Source organism: Mirounga angustirostris, unplaced genomic scaffold (genome assembly GCF_029215605.1).
Source record: "Mirounga angustirostris isolate CCGP_5_RB_7025 unplaced genomic scaffold, mMirAng1.0.hap1 SCAF_11, whole genome shotgun sequence".
Classification (NCBI taxonomy): Eukaryota; Metazoa; Chordata; class Mammalia; order Carnivora; family Phocidae; genus Mirounga; species Mirounga angustirostris.
In genome coordinates, this window is record NW_026991719.1 from 124,010,123 (window position 1) to 124,036,485 (window position 26,363).

General features: G+C 46.0%; 1 protein-coding gene across 1 annotated transcript; it reads left to right on the top strand.

Moving 5' to 3' along the window:
- The first annotated feature begins 10,517 nt into the window (after positions 1-10,517).
- On the top strand, positions 10,518-11,755 carry LOC123842038 (melanoma-associated antigen 9-like). The gene is made up of 2 exons (XM_064573642.1): positions 10,518-10,541; positions 11,042-11,755. Exons 1-2 carry the CDS (start codon positions 10,518-10,520, stop codon positions 11,753-11,755), a joined length of 738 nt encoding a protein of 245 aa, XP_064429712.1.
- The last annotated feature ends 14,608 nt before the right edge of the window (positions 11,756-26,363 follow it).

Genomic DNA, 26,363 nt, shown 5'->3' on the forward strand with positions numbered 1-26,363 from the left:
TAATTAAAGGGTCTATCCAACAAGAAGACCTAATAATTGTAAATATTTATGCCCCTAATATGGGAGCAGCAAATTATATAAACCATTAATAACAAAATTAAAGAAACACATTGATAAAAATACACTAATAGTAGGGGACATTAACACCCCACTCACTGCAATGGACAGATCATCTAAGCAGAAGATCAAGAAGGAAATAAGGGCTTTGAATGACATACTGGATCAGATGGACTTAACAGATATATTCAGAGCATTTCATCCTAAAGCAAGAGAATAAACATTCTTCTCAAGTGCACATGGAACATATTCCAGACTAGATCACATACTGGGTCACAAATCAGGTCTCTAACAGTACCAAAAGATTGGGATCATTCCCTATGTACTTTCAGACCACAATGCTTTGAAATTTGAATTCAATCACAAGAGGAAATTTGGAAAGAACTAAAAAACATGGAAGTTAAAGAGCATCCTACTAAAGAATGAATGGGTCAACCAGGAAATTAAAGAAGAATTAAAAAAAAAAGTCATGGAAACAAAAGAAAATGAAAACACAACTGTTCAAAACCTTTGGGATGCAGCAAAGGCAGTCCGAAGAGGGAAGTATATAAAAATACAAGCCTTTCTCAAGAAACAAGGAAGGTCTCAAATACACAACCTAACCTTTACACACCTAAAGAACCTGGGGAAAGAACAGCAAATAAAGCCTAAACTCAGCAGGAGAAGAGAATTTATAAAGATTAGAGCAGATATCAATGAAATAGAAACCAAAAGAACAATAAAACAGATCAACAAAACTAGGAGTTGGTTCTTTGAAAGAATTAATAAGACTGATGAACCCCTGGCCAGACTGATCAAAAAGAAAAGAGAAAGGACCCAAATAAATAAAATCATGAATGAAAGAGGAGAGTTCACAACCAACACTAAAGAAATACAAACAATTATAAGAACATATTATGAGAACTATATGCCCACAAATGAGGCAATCTGGAAGAAGTGGATGCATTCCTAGAGATGTATAAACTACCAAAACTGAAACAGGAAGAAATAGACAACCTGAACAGACCCATAACCAGCGAGGAAATTGAATCAGTTATCAAAAATCTCCCAAAAAACAAGAGTCCAGGGCCAGGTGGCTTACCAGGGGAATTCTACCAAACATTTAAAGAAAAATTAATACCTATTCTTCTGAAGCTGTTTCAAAAAAATAGAAATGGAAGGAAAACTTCCAAACTCATTCTATGAGGCCAGCATTACCTTGATCCCAAAACCAGACAAAGATCCCACCAAAAAGGAGAATTACAGACCAATATCCCTGATGAACAAGGATATAAAAATCCTCACCAACTTCCTAGCCAATAGGATTCAATAGTACATTAAAAAGATTATTCCCCACGACCAAGTGGGATTTATTCCTGGGCTGCAAGGGTGGTTCAACATCCTCAAATCAATAAACGTAATACACTACATTAATAAAAGAAAGAACAAGAACCATATGATACTCTCAATAGATGCAAAAAAAGCATTTGACAACGTACAGCATCCTTTCTTGATTAAAACTCTTCACAGTGTAGGGATAGAGGGTATATACCTCAATATCATAAAAGCCATCTATGAAAAACCCACAGTGAATATCATACTCAATGGGGAAAAACGGAGAGCTTTTCCCCTAAGGTCAGGAACACAGCAGGGATGTCCACTATCACCACTGCTATTCAACATAGTACTAGAAGTTCTAGCCTCAGCAATCAGACAACAAAAAGAAATAGAAGGCATCTGAGTCAGCAAAGAAGAAGTGAAACTCTCACTTTTTGCAGATGATATGATAGTTTATGTGGAAAACCCAAAAGACTCCACCCCAAAATTGCTATAATTCATCAGGAATTCAGCAAATTGTCAGGATATAAAATCAATGCACAAAAATCAGTTGCTTTTGTATACACTAACAATGAGACAGAAGAAAGAGAAATTAAGGAGTCGATCCCATTTGGGTACATACAATTGCACCTAAAACCATAAGATACGTAGGAATAAATCTAATCAAAAGGCAAAGGATATGTACTGAGAAAACTATAGAACACTCATGAAAGAAATTGAGGAAGACACAAAGAAATGGAAAAATGTTCCATGCTCATGGATTGGAAGAACAAATATTGTTAAAATGTCTATGCTACCTAAAGCAATCTATACATTCAATGCAATCCCTATCAAAATACTATCAACTTTTTTTCACAGAGCTGGGACAAATAATCCAAAAATTTGTATGGAACCAGAAAAGACCCTGAATAGCCAGAGGAATGTTGAAAAAGAAAAGAAAAGCTGGTGGCATCACAATTCCAGACTTCAAGCTATATTACAAAGCTGTAATCATAAAGACAGTATGGTACTGGCACAAAAACAGACATGTAGATCAATGGAACAGAATAGAGAACTCAGAAATTGACCCTCAAATCTATGGTCAACTAATCTTTGACAAAACAGGAAAGAATATCCAGTAGAAAAAAGACAGTCTCTTCAACAAATGGTGTTGGGAAAATTGGACAGCCACATGCAGAACAATGAAACTGGACCATTTTCTTACACCATACACCCCAAAATAGATTAAAAATGGATGAAAGACCTAAATGTGAGAAGGAATCCATCAAAATCCTAGAGGAAAACACAGGCAGCAACCTCTTTAACCTCAACCACAGCAACCTCTTACTAGACACATCTCCAACGGCAAGAGAAACAAAAGCAAAAATGAACTATTGGGACTTCATGAAGATAAAAACTTTTATACAGCAAAGGAAATAATCAACAAAATAAAAGGCAACCTAAAGAATGGGAGAAGATATTTGCAAGTGACATATCAGATAAAGGGCTAGTATCCAAGATCTATAAAGAACTTATCAAATTCAATACCCAAAAAACAAAAAGAATCCAGTCAAGAAATGGGCAGAAAATATGAACAGACATTTCTCCAAAGAAGACATACAAATGGTCAACAGACACATGAAAAATGCTCAACATCCACTGGGTATCAGGGAAATACAAATCAAAACCACAATGAAATATCACCTCATACCTGTCAGAATGGCTAAAATTAACAACTCAGGAAACAACAGATGTTGGCAAAGATGCAGAAGAATGGCAAGCCGTCTTACACTGTTGGTAGGAATGCAAATGGTGCAGTCACTCTGGAAAACAGTATGGAGATTCCTCAAGAAGTTAAAAATAGAGCTACCTTATGACCCAGCAATTGTAGTACTAGGTATTTATCCAAAGGATACAAACAGTTATTGAAGGGGCACATGCACCCCAATGTTTATAGCAGCAATGCCCACAATAGCCAAACTATGGAAAAAGCCCAGATATCCATTGATAGATGAATGGATAAAGAAGAAGTGGAATACTATTGGAATACTAATGGAATATTATTCAGCTGTCAAATATTGAAATCTTGCCATTTGCAATGACGTGGATGGAACTAGAGGGTATTATGCTAAGCAAAATAACTCAATCAGAGAAATACAATTATCATATGATCTCACTCCTATGTGGACTTTAAGAAACAAAACAGAGGAGCATAGGGGAAGGGAGGGAAAAATAAGAGAAGATGAAATCAGAGAGGGAGACAAACCATAAGAGACTCTTAACCATAGGAAACAAACAGGGTTAATGGGGGGGTGGGAGTATGGGGTAACTGGATGATGGACTTTAAGGAGGGCACTTGATGTAATGAGCACGGGGTATTATATAAAACTGATGAATCACTGAACTCTACCCCTAAAACTAATGATATGCTATATGTTAATTAATTGAATTTAAATTAAAAAATAGAAAAAAACTGAATATGCAATTACCATATGACCCATAGATCCCTGAGCATTTGTCCTGAGAAGTGAAAACTTGTTTTCACCCAGAACCTGTACATAAATATCCAGAACAGTTTTATTCATAATAGCCAAACAACAGAAACAATCTGATAACTTTCAATGGGGTAATGGTCAAACAAACTGTGGTTCATACACATACCATGGAATACTACTCAGCAATAAAAAGACATGAACTATTGATATATACAACAAGGACCTGGATAAATCTGCAGAGAATAATGCTGATTGAAAAAAGCCAATCCCCACAGCTTATGTACAATTCAATTTATATAATATTCTTGAAATGACAATAATATAGAAATGGAGAATAGATGACTGGTTACAAGAAGTTAAAGAGGGAGGTGAGATAGGAGGGTAGTAGATGTGTCCATAAATGGACAGTATGAGGGATTCTTGAAATGATGGAAATGTTCTATATCTTGACTATATTCATGTCATTATCCCAGTTGTGATATTATACTACCACAATTTATAATAAGTTACCATTAGCGGAACTGGCTAAAGGGTACAAAGAATGTCTTTTTATTATTTATGACTGCATGTGAGTCTACAATTATCTCAAAATTAAAGTTTAATTTAAAAAGTTGTCTGCAGTTCATTGCCTGCACTGGGTGTGAACCACTCCCATTGCCCTGCCTTTGGGAGACTACTACTCTACCTCAAGCTTCTTAACAAAAAATGACCCAACTGGTATTGGATTTGGGTGTCCAAAGACTACGATTTTAGTGCTAGGGAGTACTATCATTGATTTTCAGTAGTATAAGGTTTTTGGTTATTTTGAGGACCTTCAGTTGCTTACAGCATAAGGTGGAATGCAAAAAAGCAAATTAAAAAAAACAAAACAAAACAAAATGACGATGATGTAAGTGACCTAGATATGATGTATTTGTCTGCCTTTCTGGGGGTTCACTGCCACCCACCATATCATTCCATATATAAGTTCTTGCAATCTATGCCTTGACATTGTGCCCTGCTCCCCCAAAGCACACAGACAGAAACAACAAGCCCTTTTCCTCCTTTCCCATAGGATAAAATATGATCTTTTATGTTGTTATTTTTTTCAGTGCTCAGATGTCACCCAGTCCTTATCATCCCCATATGGCTTACTGTGGACTTTCTGGTCTGATGCCCAATCCTGTAGTACCCCCACCTTTCTCCCTTCTTATACATCTGCCTATTTTCTTCTTCCCTTCCTTCCTCCCCACATACAGAGGAATCATGAATACAGACATGCGTGTGCACACACACACATCTTTTCACAATTTGTTGATTTTAATCATCACTATTGGCATACCCCATAGATGTAAGATTTGGTCTCTAAACCACTGGGCATTTCTCAGGGGCCAGACCTCGGAGACTTCACAGATAGCTCTGAGGTCTCTGTCCTTGCTCTGAAGTTACTGCCAGGCAAGAACAGGGTAGGAGTCCTGGGGAGGTGTAAAGGAGGAAGAAGAAGAAGACCTTGGGTGTGGTCATATCACCTTGACACTGTCTCTGGACCTAAGTTCGAGGGAATCTTCCTCTTCTTCCTTTTGATGCTTGGGATTGGTTGTTCTATAACTTTGACAGGGATTTGTGGTTTCCTGATCACCTTTGCCTTGTCAAAATTTCCCAGTGGTCTACCCAGGGTGCCTGACCTACCTATATATACCTCCTTCTAGGACAACGAGGAGCCATACTCAGGCTTTGATTGGTCAGCAAGGTTCTCCTCTAGGCAATGGTAGCCCTGGGGGAGGGCCTTAGACATTGCCATCCTGACCTGTCCTTGGGTAAGGGGTGGTGCTGGGGAGGCCAAAACGCAGCTTAGACTTAACAAAGCACCATCATGACACTTCCGTGGTGGGGGTGGAGGGGTGAGTTTGAGGAAGCTGCGATGCTTTGGTTGGAGAAAAGGGACATTTCTTCAGTACCCATAAAGAACCATCTCAAACCGACTGACATCTGCTCCTCACTACCCCATGTTCAGTTCTGGTGGGTCACATGGCAGGGAGAGTGTTTCCAACAAACCTTTCCCCAAGGTCACCCATTTTAGTGGTTCATTGTGTTCTCTGCCACCCTTCATTCACCATTAAGTAGTTTTTGTATGTCTTACCTAAAATCCCTCCAAGTAAAGTGGATATATTTAAGTTTCTGTAGAGATGTGAATCATCCCACTTCCCTCCGAAAATTTCTCTTATGAACCTCTCTATGAAAACCACTCACTTATTGGATACTACCAAGGAAATTTTCTATTTCACATCCTTTTCCCAGTGTCCATGTAGATTTCCTCAGTTTTCTGTTTTCCAGGTTGAAATAACTGCCTTCAGGCTGTCTTCAGTGAATAGATTTGTTCAACTGGGTATCTTAGTTTTGTTTCAAATCTGAGGGAGTTGTGTTCATCTCAGTAGGAATGGTACCCAGACTTGGGTTTTAACAGTGTAGAATGAATGAGGCGGGTATTTACACACGGAAAGTCTGGTTTGATGTTTGCATGTAGGAAACTACACTCCCCCACACCAATCTCCCCAGGGAACTCAGGGAGTGAGAGCCTTGGTGTGAAGGACACAGACTCAGCACTGTGCAGGTGGAGGGGGACCCAACCCTGCCTGCCAGAGCCTGGGTGAGGAGCCCAGGAAGGACCGAGGGGACCCCCCCCATGCTGCCCATTCCCCTCTCTTGCCCCCACCTAGCCCACCCTGGAACTCATCTCTGTCTGACGTGCTGTCAGCCCTAGGGGACCCCTTCCTATGGGGTCCGGATGTGACGAGTGCCAACTTCCGCCTCAGAGGTCTGAGAGACGCCAGGACCGTGTGTGGGAGGCCGGATCTTGGTCAGGCGAGGCCAGGCGTGCAGGTAGACCCACCAGGAGGGAGCACAGACTGGGGGTTGGGGGACCCCCAGGAGCCAGGTCGCCCATGCCGGCACCCCAAAAGACCCTCGGGCAGGGGCTGAGTCGTCAGACTGAGCTCTTCCCGCCGGGGCCCAGGGCAATGGACACGTGTCCCCAGAGGGACGGGCCCAGGCCCTCCCTGGGGCGGGTTCAGGAGCAGAAGGAGGACTGTAGGGACCACTCTTCCCAGCTCAGGTCCAGCCCCTCGGGCCCTGCCGCGGCCCGGCTCTGGGGGCCCCCTGGGGAGGGTGGCCACAGGTGGCGTCCGTCTGCTGAAATGCGCCTTGGAGGTCTGAGGGAGCTTAGGACCTTGATCAGAGGGGAAGGATGCCAGGTCGGGAAGGGGCGGGGGCACAGGTAGCCCCAGGGAGTTCAGGTGGGGACAGGGTGGGGATCGATCAGGGGGCAGGACTGAGGGACTCTCGAGCTCAGGACAGAGGGGACCTCACTGAGATCAGGCCCCAAGGAGAGTCCGGGAAGGCCGCTGGGCAGGATGGGGACACGCGGCCAGTGCAGCCGGACTGGTGCATCCGGGTCTCCTGAGAGACTAGGGGCCTTGGCAGAAGGAGCAGGGCCTCCCTCAGGTGGGCAGAGGGGTGGGCCCAGGTCCTGCTGGGCTTCACGCTGAGGATGCAGAGGGAGGACTGAGGGACCCTGGACCCCAGCACAGCGTCAGTCTGGGAAGGTCTGTGAGGGGGTGGGAACACGCGGTGAGTCTGGACTTCCGCATCCAGGTCTCAGAGACACTGGGGGCCTTGGTGAAAGGAGCAGGGCTTCCCTCTGGTGGGCAGAGGGGTGGGCCCCAGTCCTGCTGGGCTTTATGGTGAGGATGCAGAGGGAGGACTGAGGGTCCCTGGACCCCAGCACAGCATCAGTCAGGGAAGATCCATGAGGGGAGATGGGAACACGTCCATCTGAGTCCAGACTTCCGCATCCGGGTCTCAGAGATTCTGAGGGCCTTGGTGGAAGGAGCAGGGCCTCCCTCAGGTGGGCAGAGAAGAGGGCCCAGGCAATAACCCGAGTCAAGGTATGAACTCTGAGGGAGGACAGAGGAGACCTCACAGAGGTTGGGCCATAGTGTCTGTCCAGGAAGATCTCTGGGGAGCATGGGGATGAATAGTTCTGGGTCTCAGAGAGTCAGGAGGTCTGGTGTAAGGAGCAGGGTCTCTAGTTGGCAGGCGTTGGGGGGAGGGAGGAGGAGCACCCAGGTTCTGTCAGGAGTCAAGGTGAGAACCAGAGGAGGGAGGACTGAGGGACCCTGGACCCAGTAGGGAATCAGTCCTGGGAGGCCCCAGGGTGGGACAACGATGACATGAGGCATGTCCTGACTTCTGCTCTGGGTCCCAGAGACACTGAGAGCTTGTTGTAAGGAGTGGCCCTCAGGAGCAGGGATGAGGGCACAGGCCATCCAGGGAGTCCAGATGGGGAACAGAGGATAGGGCTAAGGGACCCAAAGGAACCTATCTCAGGGAATCCCTGGACTTTGTAGCCTGATGTGACATCCACAGTCATTTCCCGTGGCTCTCAGGGCAGTGAGGGATTTGGTCTGAGGCAACAGGCCTGGAGACAGCAGAGAGAGGATCACCAGATGTGCTGTGGCTCAAGTTGAGATCCCTGAGGGAGGACTCAGGGAGGGACCTGGACTCCAGAACTGGGACAATGCACTGAAGCCTGCCCCTGCTGTCAGCCCTGGGAGGCCTGTTTGTGCCAAGTCCACAGGCAGTGTGTCAGGACGTCCGCATCCAGTTCTGACAGAGGCTGGGGGCCTGGTTTAAAAAACGGGAGTCAGGAGCTAATGGGACTGGATGTGAGGACCCGGCGGGAGGACATGAGTGACCCTGGACCCCAGAACAGAGTCAGTCCTGGGAGGCCCCTGAGCGGGAGGGGGACGAGTGGCGCGTTGAGACATCCACATCCGGGTCTCAGAGAGGCTGGGGGTTGGGGTAAGAGGCGGATCCTCAGGTCAGCAGCAGGGAGGGCTCAGATCCTGCTGGAATCCAGGTGAGAACACTCAGGGAGAACTGAGGGGACCCTGGACCCCAGAACAGAGTCATTGATGGAAGGCCCTTGAACAGCTGTCCGCCTGAGTCGCACCCCCGAATTTGGCCTTGGATCTCAGGGATGTGCGGGGCAGTCAGAGGGGAAAGGACTCGGGGGACAGCAGAGGGCAGGGCCCCAGGTCTTGTTGGAGTCCAGGAGGGATGCAGGCTGAGAGTTGAGGACTTTAGACCCTGAAACAGACAATGATTTTGTTGCCCTTGGGCTCCTTCCATGTCCCCCAAGGTGGGGGGAGCAGCTGAAGTGTTTCCTGACTTCTGCACCCAGGGTCTGAAGGAGGTGAGCCTTGGTCTGAGGAGTGTGGCCTCAGGTCAGCAGAGGGTGGAGTCCCAAGACCCTGAGGGAGGACTGAGCTGACCTCCACCCAGACATAGGGGACCCAAATGAAGTCCTGCCCCAGTGGTCAGTCCTGCGAGGCAAGGCCAGGTGTCAAAAGTAAGCACCCCACTTTCTCCTCTGGGTCTCAGCAGGATGGTGGCCTTGGCCTGCTGGATGCATCCTGTGGTTAGGAGAAGGGATAGTTCCAGGTGCTGCCAAAAGTAAACATGAGCACCTTGAGAACAAAGAGTGGACTACCGCCCCAGGACAGAGGGGCCAACCCCGACCTCAGCTCTTTGTGAATTGGGTGGGATGCAGGAGGAAGGTTTGGATTGCTGCCTCCTCACCCTCCTCTCAGAGCTCTCAGGAGGGTGAGGACCATGCTGGGAGAGGTCGGGGTCAGGTCATCTAAGGAAGCCCACCTGGGAGACACACAGGAGTCCCTGGTCCTGCCAAGAGTCAATGTAGGTACTCCCAAGGGAGGAGTGAGTGGATCCCAACCCAGCCCTCAGGACAAGGAGGGGATGGCCCAGGAATCTGGCCAGCCCCTACCAGGCAGCCCTGGGAATGATGGGCAGGGCCTGTCAGGCTGAGCCCCTCCTCCTTTCCAGATCCCTGGTCTCAGGGAAAGAAGGGCCTGGGCCTGAGGGTCTGGAATCAGGTCAGCTGAGGAGGCAGGTGCCTTAGCTCTGGCTCTGGCTCTGGCCCTGGCAGGGGGGAGGGTGAGAAATGAGGGGATGTCTCCCACAGCAGGATCCTTAGGGCCCAGGCCTACCCTGCCGCTTCTGTCAGCCATGGGGAGATGGGGGATCGGTGGGCTGACTGATTTCTCCTGACTATTCTTTCTGGTGTCTCCCAGAGATGAGGCCTTGGCACCAGGAGGATAGCCTCTGGTCAACACAGGGAGTTTTCCCAGGTCTTTTGTGGGGTCGAGGTATAGACAGGGGTCGAGGTATAGACAGAGAGGTGCACCCATCCCAGCACAGATGGAACCCCAAGCTTGGCCATCCCTAGAGATCCGTGATGAGCCTTTAGACCTTTGGCAGGCACGGGCAGATATGGGACCCCTCCCCTGCTTACCTTCTGTGGAGTCTCAGGGCTGTGTGGTCTTGCTGTGACCCTTTGGCCTCAGGCTGTAGGGGTGGGGCTCAGGCCCTGCCAGGGGAAATAGCAGTCCCCTGAGAGGCCAAGGAGGGGACCGCCCAGCTTGGACTGGGGGGGGGGACCTCACAGAGTCTGACCCAGCCCTCCTGTGTTCACTGGGGTTCCACAGCCATGCTCTGTGTCTGCACCCTGAGGTGCCCCCTCCTTCCCTCTGCCAGAGGCTCCAAGAACTCAGAGTCCAGGCCTCTGTCTGAGGCAGGAGTCTCTAAGGTCAGAGAGAAGGGGAGGTGCAGATGAGTGCCAGTGGTCAAGGTGAGGTACATGCTCTGAGCATGGAGCCAGGGGCTCGCCCATCCCAACACAGAGGGGACTCCTCAGCACCCAAGCTGACGCAGTCCACTGTCAGCTCTGGGACCGCGGGCCTCTGTTGGCTGAGCTGCACCCTGAGGAGCCATCCCACATCTTTCTTCAGGTTCAGCCCAACACAAACGTCACGCCCCTGGGTCAGAGGAGTGAGCTCTGGAAGGTGGAAAAAGACCCAGGAGAGGCCCAGGGCCTGGTGGAGGCACAGCTGTCCGGGGCTGGGGAGGAGGAGCCCCCATCTCCTCCCTCCTCTTCTTCTTCCTCCTCTTCCTCCTCCCCTTCCTCCTCCTCCACTGCCTCCACTTCCTCCTCATCCTCCCCTTCCTCCTCCTGCTCTGTCCTGTTCCTGATCCCCCTGGGGGAGGGTTCTGCTGCTGAGTCCCTGAGTCCTCTCCAGAGCCCTCAGAGTGCCTGCCCTTCCCCCACTGCCCCGGGAGCCAGGGCCTGGAGCTAGCCTGACCAGGGCTCCAGCAGCCCTGATGAGGAGGGATTAAGCACCTGGGAGGAGCCTGAAGTCACCCAACCCTCTCTCCAGGACAAACTCCACGTGAAAGTGGCTGACCTGGTGGCGTTCCTGCTCCTCAAATATCGCAACAAGCAGCCGACCCACCAGGCAGAGATGCTGGAGATCGTCAGCAAAGATTACCGGGACGACTTCCCAGTGATCTTGGGCAAAGCCTCCGAGTGCATGAGGCTGGTCTTTGGCATGGACGTGAAGGAAGTGGACCCCAGCGACCACTCCTACATCCTGGTCACCGTCCTGGGTCTCACCTGTGATGGGATGCTGAGCGGTGAGCATGGCATGCCCAAGACCAGCCTCCTGGTGCTGCTACTGAGGCTGATCCTCCTGGGGGACGATTGTGACCCTGAGGGGGAGGTGTGGGAAGCGCTGGGGGTCATGGGGGTGTATGCTGGCAAAGAGCACATCATCTATGGAGAGCCCAGGGAGCTCCTCACCAAAGTCTGGGTGCAGGAAGGGTACCTGGAGTACCGGCAGGTGCCCGGCAGCAGCCCTGCCCGTTACGAGTTCCTGTGGGGTCCCAGGGCCCACGCCAAAACCAGCAAGTTGCAAGTGCTGGAGTATTTGCTCCGGGTCAATTGCAGGCAGCCCGGTTCCTCTCTGATCCTGTCTGAAGGAGCTGTGAGCAATGAGGAAGAGGGGGTCTGAGTCCCAGTGGTGACCAGGGCCTTTCCAGGCTTTGGTGGGTTTGGCAGCTTCTCCTGTGGGGTGCTGGGCATGAAGTGAGGCCACATTTTGGTTCTTCCCTCTGTGTGTGAAGAGAGAGCCCTGGGAGTTCTAAGTAGGGCAGGGCCAGGGAGGCTGGGGGAAGAAAGCAGGGTGAAGAGCCAGCCTCTCTGGGGGCCTGTTCTCTGCGATGACTCCGACATCCAGAGCTTGGTTTTCTTGAGGAAGCTCTCAAATGTTGTTCCTTGGAATAGGAGATTTAACCAGCTTCGGCAGCTAAGTGTGTGCGTGACATCCACCCCACAGCATTTGTACTTACCCAGTTCAAGAGTTTTAAGAGTTTTGTCATGTTCTGGAAATAAGATGGGAGACCTTCCCTCCTTGTTTGTGTTCTGGAATGAAAACACAGGGCATTGGCATAGGAATTTGTTGGAAAGGCGAAAGAATGGAGCAGTCAAGTGACGGGGTCAGGAAATAGGGAAATAGAAGATTGTTCATTTTTGCTTCTTACTCCTTCTCGTCTGTCATTCTGCAAAAGTAACATAGATGTGTGCTCCTTCATTCACTTGGTTCTTCAAGAAAGGAGGAGAAACGACATCTCAGCACAGAGGGAGCCCTGCTCACTGGCTCCTTGATTCCCAGACGTGGGCTGAGCTCTGTTCTCTAGAAGGCCCTGTGTGTGAACAGTGAGGACATTAGGAGAAGCAGGATATGTCCCACCCTTAGGTGACTGTCTAGCAGCTGCACTCGTGGCAGGAAAGGGGGAGAGGTGCCCTGAGACCTGCAGAAGAAACGGAAGAAGGGTGAGGGAGTGCGGCTCCCAGGGCAAGCACTGCAGTGGAAGTGCCCCTGGCCTGGGTGGCTCAGGGTGTCGGGTCACCGTGATTCCTTCTGTGCAGCTGATCACCGTGAACCTGGGGGTGACGGTGGCCCTACTCGGAGACAGGGTGCCTTAGAGGTGGGAGCAAAATCTGAAATGGATGATTGCTCTGAGAAGTTCCTTCTGGATCATGGACAAACCAGAGAGAAATCTCCTCCTGGGGTAGGAAAAGAAGGTATCCTGCACTCTCATCCCAATGCAGTTGAACACAGTGCACAGACTAAGTGTTTTATATCCATCATCTGCAAGTATTTCTGGAGAAGTACAGTGATAGTCCTTTGAAGTGAAGCCCAGAAGACTCTAGACTGACACTCTTGCCCTGACCATGCAAAGCCAGAGCCCACTGCATTAAAAAGTCATCTTAGTTTGATTATCTGGAGTGTAATTTGGACAGCTATAAGTAAGCAAGGTCTAGGTTTTGGTGGGGGGAGAAATGAGTGAAAGGAGTGGTTTGGTGGAAAAGCAGCTGGGAGGGAGGGAAGGAGCTGGTCTTTGACTCACATTCTAGGAGCTTTGTATTGTGTCCAGCTGAGACAATTCCCTCACGCCTGCATTCCACACATATTCTCATATATCTCACATATATCCTCTAATTTAGAAAATGGATTGAGTTTTACTTATGAAGTGCCCTCTTTGGCTGATTAGCTATTCCATGTCCTATTGAGCTGCACATTCTCTAACATGACCTGGGTAATAAAAAAATACCCCAGAGGAGAGAGTGGAAGGCTCTGGGATCCAAACAACATTTGAGGAGGGGGAAAGATAGTGGAGGAGTAGGGGACCCTATTTCAACTGGTCCCCGGAATTGAGCTGGATATCTACCAGACCACTCTGAGCATCCACGAAACCAACCTGAGATGTAAGAAGATCTGGATCTCTAAAAATAGAGTACCGCAGGTGGTTGGTTTTCAGGTATGAAGCCGACAGCCATGATTCTGCGGGCAGATATCAGAGGATAAATGGCAGTGGGAGGGTGCCTGGCTGTGGGGATCCTACACCACCGGTGAGTGACAGCCTTGCATGCTGTGGACGGGGCACAGACTCTCAGACCAGTAGCTCCAGGGAAAGGACTCTAGGGCAGCCCCTGGGATGGAAACCCGGAGCTATGGGGTTGCAGGCGTGTGAATTGGGAGCAGCTGGTGGTTTTAGAAGCACAAAGGGCAGAGATGTGCCCTGACCTGGAGGCAGGACTGGGAGCACTGCAGAGGGGCGCACAACCCAGGATGCTGCAGTTTATAGCAGCATGGACAGAAATGGAGATGGTGTGGCCTGGAGAGCTCACTGAAGAACAGGCTGCAGTCTCTCTGCTCTGAGGCAGAGGGTTGGAAACGGTCTCTTCTGCTGTGACTCATGGAAGAGACGTGGAAAGCCACCAGGGAAAGCCGCCAGAGAACAAAAGCCCCAAAGACTGATTCCTGCTGAGCCCATCCCCCACCACAGGGGGACAGGCCAACTCCGCCCAAACAGGGTTGCCTGAGTAACAGTGCGGCAGACCCCTCCCCCAGAAGACAGGCTGTGAAAACAAGAGGCCAGCAACCCTAAGGTCCCAAGAAAACAGGTGAATCTTGCTTGGGTTCTGGTCAATAATTTGGACTCTATACATTCCCTCAAACACCCATCAACAGAGTGACTAGGAGGAGGAACCCCCAAAATAGAAAAGACCGAGAGATTATGACCTATGCTGCAGATTTACAAATGGATGCAGATATAACCAAGATGTCGGAGAAGGAATTCAGGCTAGCAATTGGGAAGACAATGGCTAGAATGGAGAAATCAATTAATGGCAACATAGAGTCTCTAAGGGCAGAAATAAAAGGTGAATTGGCAAAACTTAAAAATGCTATCAATGAGATCCAATCCAATCTAGATAATCTAACAGCTAGGGTAACTGAGGCAGAAGAGCGAATAAGTGACCTGGAAGACAATATAATAGATAAAAAGGGAAGAGAGAAGGCCAGGGGAAAACAACTCAGAATCCATGAAAATAGAATCAGAGAAATAAGTGACACCATGAAGGGTTCCACTGTCAGAATAATTGGAATCCCAGAGGGAGTGGAGAGAGGAGAGGACTAGAAGATGTATTTGAGCAAATTGTAGCTGAGAGCTTCCCTAAACTGGGGAATGAAACAAACATTCAAGCCCTAGAGTCAGAGAGGACCCCTCCTAAGATCAAGGAAAACAGTCCAACACCCCGGCATGTAATAGTAAAACTCACAAATCTTAGAACCAAGGAAACCATCTTAAGGGCAGTTAGGGGGAAGAGATTCCTTGCGTACAGAGGGAGGAACATCAGAATAACGTCAGACCTATCCACAGAGACCTGGCAAGCCAGAAAGGCCTGGCAAGACATATTCAGGATACTAAATGAGAAGAACATGCAGCCAAAAATACTTTATCCAGCAAAGCTCTCATTTAGAATGGATGGAGAGATGCAGAGCTTCCACGACCAGCAGAAACTGAAAGAATATGTGACCACTAAGCTGGCCCTGCAAGAAACATTAAGGGGGGTTCTATAAAAGGAGAAAGACCCCAAGAGTGATATACAACAGAAATTTACAGGGACAATCTATAAAAACAACGTCTTCACAGGCAACATGATGACAATTAATTCATATGTTTCAATAATCACTCTCAACGTGAATGGCCTAAATGCTCCCATAAAATGGCACAGGGTTGCAGATTGGATAAAAGGACAGGACCCATCCACATGCTGTCTACAAGAGACTCATTTTGAACCTAAAGATCCATCCAGACTGAAAGTGAAGGGATGGAGATCCATCTTCCATGCCAGTGGACCTCAAAAGAAAGCTGGGGTAGAAATTCTTATATCAGACAAATTAGATTTTAAACTAAAGTCTGTAATAGGAGATACAGAAGGACACTATATCATTCTTAAAGGGTCTATCCAACAAGAAGATCTACCAATTGTAAATATCTATGTCCCCAACATGGGAGCAGCCATCTACATAAGCCAACTGTTAACCAAAACAAAGAGTCATATTGATAACAATACGTTAATTATAGGAGACCTCAATACTCCACTCTCAGCAATGGACAGATCATCTCAGCAGAAAATCAACAAGGAAACAAGAGCTTTGAATGATACATTGGACCAGATGGACCTCATAGATATTTACAGAACATTCCACCCTAAAACAACAGAATACTCATTCTTCTCGAGCGCACATGGAACTTTCTCCAGAATAGACCACATACTGGGTCACAAATCAGGTCTCAACCGGTACCAAAAGACTGAGATCATTCCCTGCATATTCTCAGACCACAATGCTCTAAAACTGGAACTCAATCACAAGAAAAATATTGGCAGAAATTCAAACACTTGGAAGCTAAAGACCACTCTGCTCAAGAATGTTTGGGTCAACCAGGAAATCAAAGAACTTAAACAATTCATGGAAATCAATGAGAACAAAAACACATCGGTCCAAAACCTATGGGCTACTGCAAAGGCGGTCCTAAGGGGGAAATACATAGCCATCCAAGCCTCCCTCAAAAAAATAGAAAAATCCTGAATTCACCAACTAACTCTACACCTTAAAGAACTAGAGAAAAAGCAACAAACGATGCCCAAGCCAAGCATTAGAAGAGAAATAATTAAAATTAGAGCAGAAATCAATGAATTAGAAACCAGAAACACAATAGATCAGATCAATGAAACCAGAAGTTGGTTCTTTGAAAGAATTAATAAGATTGATAAACCACTGGCCAGACTTATCCAAAAGAAAAGAGAAAGGACCCAAATTAATAAAATTATGAATGAAAGGGGAGAGATCACGACTAACACCAAGGAAATAGAAACAATTCTTAGAAATTATTATCAACAACTATATGCCAATAAACTGGGCAATCTGGATGAAATGGAGGCCTTCCTGGAAACCTATAAGCTGCCAAGACTGAACCAGGAAGAAATTGACAACCTGAATAGGCCAATAACCAGTAATGAGATTGAAGCAGTGTTCAAAAACCTCCCCAAAAAACAAGAGTCCAGGGCCTGATGGATTCCCTGGGGTATTCTACCAAACATTCAAAGAAGAAATAATACCTATTCTACTGAAGCTGTTTCAAAAAATAGAGACAGAAGGAAAACTTCCAAACTCATTCTATGAGGCCAGCATTACCTTAATCCCTAAACCAGGCAAAGACCCCATCAAAAAGGAGAATTTCAGACCGATATCCCTAATGAATATGGATTCCAAAATCCTCAACAAAATCCTAGCTAATAGGATCCAACAATACATTAAAAGGATCATCCACCACGACCAAGTGGGATTTATCCCTGGGATGCAAGGGTGGTTCAACATTCGCAATTCAATCAATGTGATAGAACAGATTAATAAGAGGAGGGAGAAAAACCATATGGTCCTCTCAATTGATGCAGAAAAAGCATTTGACAAAATACAGCATCCTTTCCTGATTAAAACTCTTCAGGGTATAGGGATAGAGGGAACATTCCTCAAGTTCATAAAATCCATCTATGAAAAACCCACAGTGAATATCATCCTCAATGGGGAAAAGCTGAGAGCCTTTCCCTTAAGATCAGGAACACGTAAAGGATGCCCACTCTCGCCGCTATTGTTCAACATAGTACCAGAAGTCCTAGGTACAGCAGTCAGACAACAAAAAGAAATAAAAGGGATTCAATTTGGCAAAGAAGAAGTCAAACTCTTTTCGCAGACGACATGATATTTTATGTGGAAAATCCAAAAGACTCCACCCCCAAATTACTAGAACTCATAGAGCAATTCAGTAATGTGGCAGGATACAAAATCAATGCACAGAAAACAGTTGCTTTCTTATACACTAACAACGCAACTGTAGAAAGAGAAATTAGAGAAACAATTCCATTTACAATAGCACCAAAAACCATAAGATACCTTGGAATAAACCTAACCAAAGAGGTAAAGGATCTATACTCTAGGAACCACGAAACACTCATGAAAGAAATTGAAGAAGACACAAAAAGATGGAAAAATATGCCATGCTCATGGATTGGAAGAATAAACATTGTTAAAATGTCTATGCTACCCAGAGCAATCTATACCTTCAATGCCATCTCAATCAAAATTCCAATGACATTTTTCAAAGTGCTGGAACAAACAATCCTAAAATTTGTATGGAATCAGAAAAGACCTCAAATCGCCAAGGAAATGTTGAAAAAGAAAAACAAAGCTGGGGGCATCACGTTGCCCGATTTCAAGCTATATTACAAAGCTGTGATCACCAAGACAGCATGGTACTGGCACAAAAACAGACATATAGACCAATGGAACAGAATAGAGAACCCAGATATGGACCCTCAACTCTATGGTCAAATAATCTTTGACAAAGCAGGAAAAAACATGCAATGGAAAAAAGACAGTCTCTTCAATAAATGGTGCTGGGAAAACTGGACAGCCACATGGAGAAGAATGAAACTCGACCATTCTCTAACACCATTCACAAAGATAAACTCAAAGTGGATGAAAGACCTCAATGTGAGACAGGAATCCATCAAAATCCTAGAGTAGAACATAGGCAGTAACCTCTTTGACATCAGCCACAGCAACTTCTTTCAAGATACATCTCCAAAAGCTAGTGAAACAAAAGCAAAAATGAACTTCTGGGACTTCATCAAGATAAAAAGCTTCTGCACAGCCAAGGAAACAGTCAACAAAACAAAGAGGCAACCCACAGAATGGGAGAAGATATTTGCAAATGGTACTACAGATAAAGGGTTGGTATCCAAGATCTATAAAGAACTTCTCAAACTCAACACCCAAAAAACAAATAATCAAGTCAAAAAGTGGGCAGAAGATATGAAAAGACACTTCTCTGAAGAAGACATACAGATGGCTAACAGACACATGAAAAAATGTTCATCATCATTAGCCATCAGGGAAATTCAAATCAAAACCACCTTGAGATACTACCTTATACCAGTTAGAATGGCAAAAATGGACAGGGAAAGAAACAACAAATGTTGCAGAGGTTGTGGAGAAAGGGGAACCCTCTTACACTGTTGGTGGGAATGCAAGTGGGTACAGCCACTTTGGAAAACTGTGGAGTTTCCTCAAAAATTAAAAAATAGGGCGCCTGGGTGGTGCAGTTGGTTAAGCGACTGCCTTCGGCTCAGGTCATGATCCTGGAGTCCTGGGATCGAGTCCCGCATCGGGCTCCCTGCTCGGCAGGGAGCCTGCTTCTCCCTCTGACCCTCCCCCCTCTCATGTGCTCTCTCTCTCTCATTCTCTCTGTCTCAAATAAATAAATAAAATCTTTAAAAAAAAATTTAAAAATAGAGCTACCCTATGACCCAGCAATTGCACTCCTGGGTATTTACCCCAAAGACACAGATGTAGTGAAAAGAAGGGCCATGTGCACCCCAATGTTCATAGCAGCAATGTCCACAGTAGCCAAACTGTGGAAAGAGCCAAGATGCCCTTCAAGAGATGAATGGATAAAGAAGAGGTGGGGGCGCCTGGGTGGCTCAGATGGTTAAGAAGAGGTGGTCCATATATACAATGGAATATTACTCAGCCATCAGAAAGGATGAATACCCAACTTTTACATCAACATGGATGGGACTGGAGGAGATTATGCTAAGTGAAATAAGTCAAGCAGAGAAAGTCAAGTATCATATGGTTTCACTTATTTGTAGAACATAAGGAATAGCATGGAGGACATTAGGAGAAGGAAGGGAAAAATGGGGGGGTGGAATTGGAGGGAGAGATGAACCATGAGAGACTATGGACTTTGAGAAACAAACAGGGTTTTAGAGGGGAGGGGGGGGGATTGGTTAGCCCGGTGATGGGTATTAAGGAGGGCACGTACTGCATGGAGCACTGGGTGTTATATGAAAACAATGGATCGTGGATCACCACATCAAAAACCAATGATGTATTGTATGGTGACTAACATAACATAATAAAATAAAAAAAATAAATAAACCACAATATTTGAAATCATTGCCATTCATCAAAGTTCCAATATATGCCAGGCACTGTGCAAGGTGCTTTCCATATATCACATGCATTCCTGCAGTCCTGCAAGATGGGGCTTATCAAACTCACTCACTTCAGAAAGAAGCTGAGGCTCCTAGGACTTGGTCATTTTCCCAGGATCACATGGCTAGTGAGTGACAGGGCAGAGACTAGAACCCGGGTCTGAATTCATGTAAAGTCCACGCTGTTCCCACCCACTGCAGCCTGTGGCCAACCTTCTGCGTCCTACATCATTCCTGAGGACAGCACGGTGTCTTCCAGGTGACAAAAAGAAGGATGCTGTGGCTAAGGTACTAAAACCTGTTGCTAAGGAAGGAAGGTGACAATGAGAATCAAACAGGTTTTGGGTACTGTCTGTGGGCTTTATTAACCTAGAGTTCTTCTGCCTGAGCCTCAGAGTTCTTTGAGAACTGACTGCCCAGGCACTGGCATTTTTTCCAGACCTAGCACTTTCCCAAATTACAGCAGCCTTTCCCTGATATTCCCCTGTGTACTCTTCTGTCTAACTCTTGAACCTGGCCTGCTAACGAGCTCATCACTGGTCCCCATGGAACAGCTAGGAATCACCTTCTCTCCCCCAACATAGAACCTTACTCTCTGTAGTAATCCTCTGGTCATTAAATGAAGAAAGTGAATCCTCCTTGCTGAGATTACAGAATCGTTTGAAAATTAGATGTCAGCCTGTATTTGAAAGTATCTGTCACACAGGAGATGCTTGAAAAGTTCAGAGAACTCCAAGGCAAACTGACCTCAAAAACTCCTCCCCTGGAGTGCCTGGGTGGCTCAGTTGGTTAAGTGTCCGCCTTTGGCTCAGGTCATGATCCCAGGGTCCTGGGCTCGAGTCCCACATCAGGCTCCCTGCTCAGTGGGGAGCCTGCTTCTCCCTCTGCCGCTGCTCCCCCTGCTTGTGCAATCTCTTTCTCTCTCTCTCACTGACAGTTAAATAAATAAAATCTTAAAAAAAAAAGAAACTCCTCCCAGCAATAAAGTCAGTCATCATAACAAATTATAATAGTTGCATTTGGTTAAGCCCCTACTGTGTAACAATACATGGGAGAAACTTTAGTGTTCATCCATAGTGCATCTTGCTTTCCTTCCAGGATACAGGGGACACCACCCTGCCAGTCCCCTTTAGTTAGGGAGGGTTGTGTGATGACCCTTTGCCATGGAGATGTGAGCAGAAGCATTGTTTCTCACATCCAGGCATTTGCGAGCCAGTATGTCCGTTCCATGCTGTCTCCCTTGATTCACCAGCAAACATGGTGACCCCGTGTTGAGATAGGGGAGCCACAAGATGAAAGCAACCTGGACCCAGGGTCTAGGAAAAGCAGGGGGCCCCTGCCAAACCGTATCAGAATTTGTGTGCACAAAAATACACTTCTGTTGTGTTAGCCCTTCAAATGTCAAAGTTTGTTGCATCAGTTAGCAGTTACTTTCATGCAGCCGCTTTTTTTGCTGTTAGGCTTATCTAGAAATTTTACTTAAGAAGGTAGTAGTACATATCTTCCTATTGCAAAAAACTTCTAAAAATACAGATGAGTCACAATATCCCCTTTTCAAAGTTCCTCCACAATTCAGCCTCCTCCTCAGAAGTCACCATGGCTAACAATCTAGTGTGTGTTATTTTTATTTTTTTAATTGAAAACATTTTTTTTTCTTTGAGAGAGAGAAAGAGTGTGTGAGTGGAAGGAGGGGCAAAGGGAGAGAGAGAGAGAGAGACACTCTCAAGCAGGCTCCATGCTCAGCACAGAGCCCGACTCGGAGCTCGGTCTCAGGACCCTGAGATCATGACTTGAACCAAAATCAAGAGTCGGACGCTTAACCAGCTGAGCCACCCAGGCGCCCCTAGTGTGTGTTATTCTAAAGGTGACTATGGCTTTTTCATAGATATGCTCTATGAATATATTGTTTTTATTCAACCTAACCTGTAATACTGTGCATATTGATCTGCCACTAGCTTTTGTCACTTAATAAAATGGATGCAGGATCTTCCCATGACAGCACATATAGATCTACTTCACTTTTGAAACTATTCCCTGGAATGTTAAAGTTTGTATATACCATAATTAATCACATAAAGCGTTTTTTCCGGGTGGAAACAAGTTGTTTTCCCTTTATCGTATGATTAATAAGATGAAAACAACATCTTTGAATATGAATCCTTGGGTAGATATGAATGTTTTCTAGTAAGATATACATACTAACATAGACATTGGGTTAGAGTGGAGAGGGTGTGAATTGTTTAACATTTCATAAATGCGTCTGAAATTTTATTCCACAAGTGCTATACCAGTTTGCATTCTCATAAAAATTGGAAATGATTTAAGATTCTGCAATATCAACAATTTCAACAAGACATTTCCCCCTCTACTTTGACAAAGATAGATTTGGCCAGAATGACCAGCAGCTAGGGGAGGACACCAGCCAGGACACCCTCCGCTAGTGAGGGGCACTGAGAGCATCCTGGGGAAAGTGATGGCCAGAGTCCATGAGAGAAAATGAGTACAAAACCAAGTCCAGAGAGCCCCAGGCAGGCTGGCAGTCAGGGCTCTGAATCTAGAGTTCAGCTTAGGGGGAAACGGGCCAAAAGGAGAGAAGGTGGAGAGGCGGAGGGATTCAGGAGAAAGAACGTGGGTGGGCTGGGGAAGTCTCTGAATCATTATCACCAGCTGGAAGTTGCGGGGTAGTCTGACAGGGCAGGTCTGTTGGATGAATGGATCAGCAGCATGCCAGACACCCCACATACTGTAGAGTCCCCCTACCTCTGTCAGGAAGAGTACACTTGGCTCCCTGCCCCTGAATTCAGGTGAGCGACATCTCTTGACTACTCTAGCGGTCCAGGGCATCCTTGCCAGGGTCCCAGGGCTGGGAGCTGTCATGATGCCTGCTGGAGGCAGGGGGCTTTCCCCCTGGGTGCAGTGCAACCCCACATAGAGGGTGGGGCTATGTGAGTGAGGAGTTGGTGACCGAGGAAGGACAGCTGAGATAGGCCAGGAATACCCAGGAGCAGTGGAAGGGAGTGTGCAGCTAGCAGCAAAGAGGGTGAAATTGGAAGGAGAAACCCCTGGGGTTAATCACCTCAAACTCTGCAGATAAAGGGCTGGACATGGACATGCTTAAAAGCTGTCCAAATGGTGTCCACGGCTCAGACTGCCTTCCAGGGCTCCTGAGGTTGTGGCATAGCAGGGGCGGGTGTCCTGTCCTGTGGCTATGATGGCTGGCCTGTGTTGCCACCAGTTTGCAGGGTGGGTGGAAAACCTGTGGAGATGGCTTGTTCTTATTCAACTGATGAGAAAGTGTGGGCTCCAGTGCAGGACAAGGAGCATAAATGGGCTGGGGAAATCTCCTGATAGCAGACCATGTTTCCTAGGAAGGAAGCACCATGGACCATCCTGTTGAGAGCATCCCCACCTCCAAGATGGCATTTGGACCTGGGGAGGAGATGTCCATGGTGACACCCTCAATAATAGTTTCCCATAGGAATTCTGAAGTTTCATGAGCAGTTGGAGAACTGTGGGTTTCATCCATGGAGGTGGAAGGCCCAGGTAGGGGGGCAGGCTCCACATTTTGAATCAGTGAATGGCACCCTCCAGCAACTTGATTTATATATACATATGTATATGTATATGTAATTTTTCTTAAAGATTTTATTTATTTATTTGACAGAGAGAGAGACAGCGAGAGAGGGAACACAAGCCAGGGGAGTGGGAGAGGGAGAAGCAGGCTTCCCGCAGAGCAGGGAGCCCGATGTGGGACTTGATCCTGGGACCCTGGGACCATGACCTGAGTCAAAGGCAGACGCTTAACAGACTGGAGCCACCCAGGAGCCCCGTGTATGTAATTTTTAAAGGAAACATGGAAAAATTCCTCTGATAGGTGGATTTCTGGTTGAATAAAGGCATATATATGCCATTTTGGGTTACTTTTTAATACTCTGCTCCTGGCACCCTTGTTAAGGCTGAACATATATCCACCAGTACTCAACACTTACTTCCTCTAACCTTGTTTCAGGAAGCTGGCAGCTCTGTAGTAACTAAAGTTACTCTTGACAAACAGAGCAAGCGGCTGAGGGCAACTTTGGGCCCAGGAGGCTAGGATTCCATGAATTCATCCTCTATGTCCTATGTCTAACTGGAAAATCTCCATGATGCATTCTGTATCTAACTGGTAGACTATTAGCATTTTAGAGGTGAAACCTGTTATTCCAACTGAAGCCTTCCACACAGACCCGCTCCATAAGCGTGAGCAAACCAGAGTAGTCTGGTGGAAATGAGGACTGTGAACCCAGTCCCATCCACTCAGCACCATTTCTTCCCCCTTGGGGCAGTGAGTCCCAACACCGGCCACAGAACCCTAGGCTTCCCTCTACTTGCCCGAGCACAGCTGGGAACGTTCTGTGCTAGAAGACTATTTCTCAGGCATGGAATTCCTTATGTTCCTGCACAGGTGTATAAATGGGGACTCCATTCTGTCCAATACTCTGAATGCTAGTTTTGCTGCCTGGCTTTTCCTGCCAACGACTTGTGACCCCCCAACCTCTGTATACCCAGCACACTTTACCATCCCCTGTCTTGTTTCCCTAAGTCCTCATTGCCCACCACCCCTGAACTAGGGGCACACTCCGTCCTCCTATCTTTGTTTCTCTATTCTCAGCACAGGACTGGGTATTCTCCCTCCAACCCCCCTCCCTAGGATTTAGCACAGTCTCCTCTCTCCTGCTAACACCAATCCCTGTCTCTTATCTTCCCAGAACTGGGTCGGCTTCAAACTCTCCTCTGGGAAAGAGGTCCCTCCCTTGACCTGGTAGCTCTCAGCACTGAGTAGGTCCTCTCTATCTTTCCACCGGTGCTTCCTTCTTTTGAAATTATTCTTAAATCATGTTCAAATATTCTCAAAAGAATGGGGAGTTTGGTTCATTTTGCTTTCACCTGTTGCCTCTGTTCACAACAGGGCACACAGTCCCCTTGACTGATTTTCAGATTCTCTAATCTCAACCAAAATCTATTAAAGCTGTGTAACTTAATCCCCTTTTAAGAACACAGGGAAAGTGGTTCCTATAGGGGTTCTTTATTCAACAGAGAGCAGAGAAAAAAAATTTGGATGTGGAGTTCTTAGCAGCTCTTCTAGTCACATTGTGTTCACATTTAAATGATGAGTTCTGTTTAAATGCCTGTTATATGTGTGCTTATCTGGTCACTGTGCTAAGGCCTTGGGTACAAAAGGGGTATAGTTGGCCATACCCACTGGATCTCAGAATAAAAGCATAAAAAACAACAGTATAGGGGTGCCTGGGTGGCTCAGTTGGTTAAGTGTCTGCCTTCACTTCAGGTCATGATCCCAGGGACTTGGGATCAAGTCCTGCATTGGGCTCCTTGCTCAGTGGGGACCCTGCTTCTCTCTCTGCCTGCCACTCCTCCTGCTTGTGTGCTCACTCTGTCTCTCTCTCCCTCTCTCTGATAAATGAATAAATAAATAAAGTCTTTAAAAAATGAAAATAATCAGTATACTTCCATTTCTTCACCATAGCCTTTCCTCTACTGTTGGCATACATTTTACTGCTACATATGTTAAAACTCCACCATACATGGTTGTTAAAATAGTCAATTATCTCTTAATGACATTTACATAAATAAGAAAATCATCTTTATGTTTACCCATGAAGTTGAAATTCCTGGTGTTCTTCATTCCTTTGTGTAGATCTAGATTCCTATCTGGTATATTTCGCTGTCTGCCTGGAGGACTTTAACATTTCTTTTTAAACATTCTTTAACATTTCTTGTAGTGCATGTCTCTTGGTGATTAATTCTTTAAGGTTTTGTATTTCAGAAAAAGCTTTATTTCACCTTTCTTTCTGCAATATATTTTCACTGCAAATAGAATTCTAAGTTGACAGTTCAATTTTTTAGTACTTTAAATACATTGTTCCACTCTCTTCTTGTTTTCATTGTTTTTGACAGGAAATATACACTTATGCTTATCTTTGTTCCTCTGTAGTAAAGTGTCTTTTATCTCTGAGTATTTTTAAGATTTTCTTTTTAGTACTAATTTTATTTTATTATTTTATTTTATTATGTTATGTTAATCACCATACATTACATCATTAGTTTCTGATGTAGTGTTCCATGATTCATTGTTTGCGTATAACACCCAGTGCTCCATTCAATATGTGCCCTCTTTAATACCCATTTCCAGGCTAACCCATCCCCCCACCCCCTCCCCTCTAGAACCCTCAGTTTGTTTCTCAGAGTACATAGTCTCTTTAGCACTAATTTTAAGTAGTTTGATTATTATGGGCCTTGGTATGTTTTTCTTCACCTTTCCTATTCTTGGCACTCTTTTAGCTTTTTGAATCTGTGGGTTTATAGTTTCCATCATATTTGGAGGTTTTTCATTTAAATATTTTTTCTATCCTCCCCTTTCCCTCTCCTTTGGGGTCTCCAAATATTTGTGCAGAGGCCACTTGAAGTTGCCTCACTACTCACCAATGCTCTATTCATTGTTTTGAGCATTGTTTTCTCTCTGTGTGTTTCATTCTGGAAAGTTTTATTGCTATATCCTCAAGTTCACTAATCTTCTCTTCTTACATGTCAAATCTGCATTAATCCAAACCAGTATATTTTCTCAACTCAACATTGTAGCTTTCATATCTCAAAGTTTATTTGGGATCCTTTTTTGTACCTTCCATGTCCCTAATTCAACATGTTTAACCTTTCCT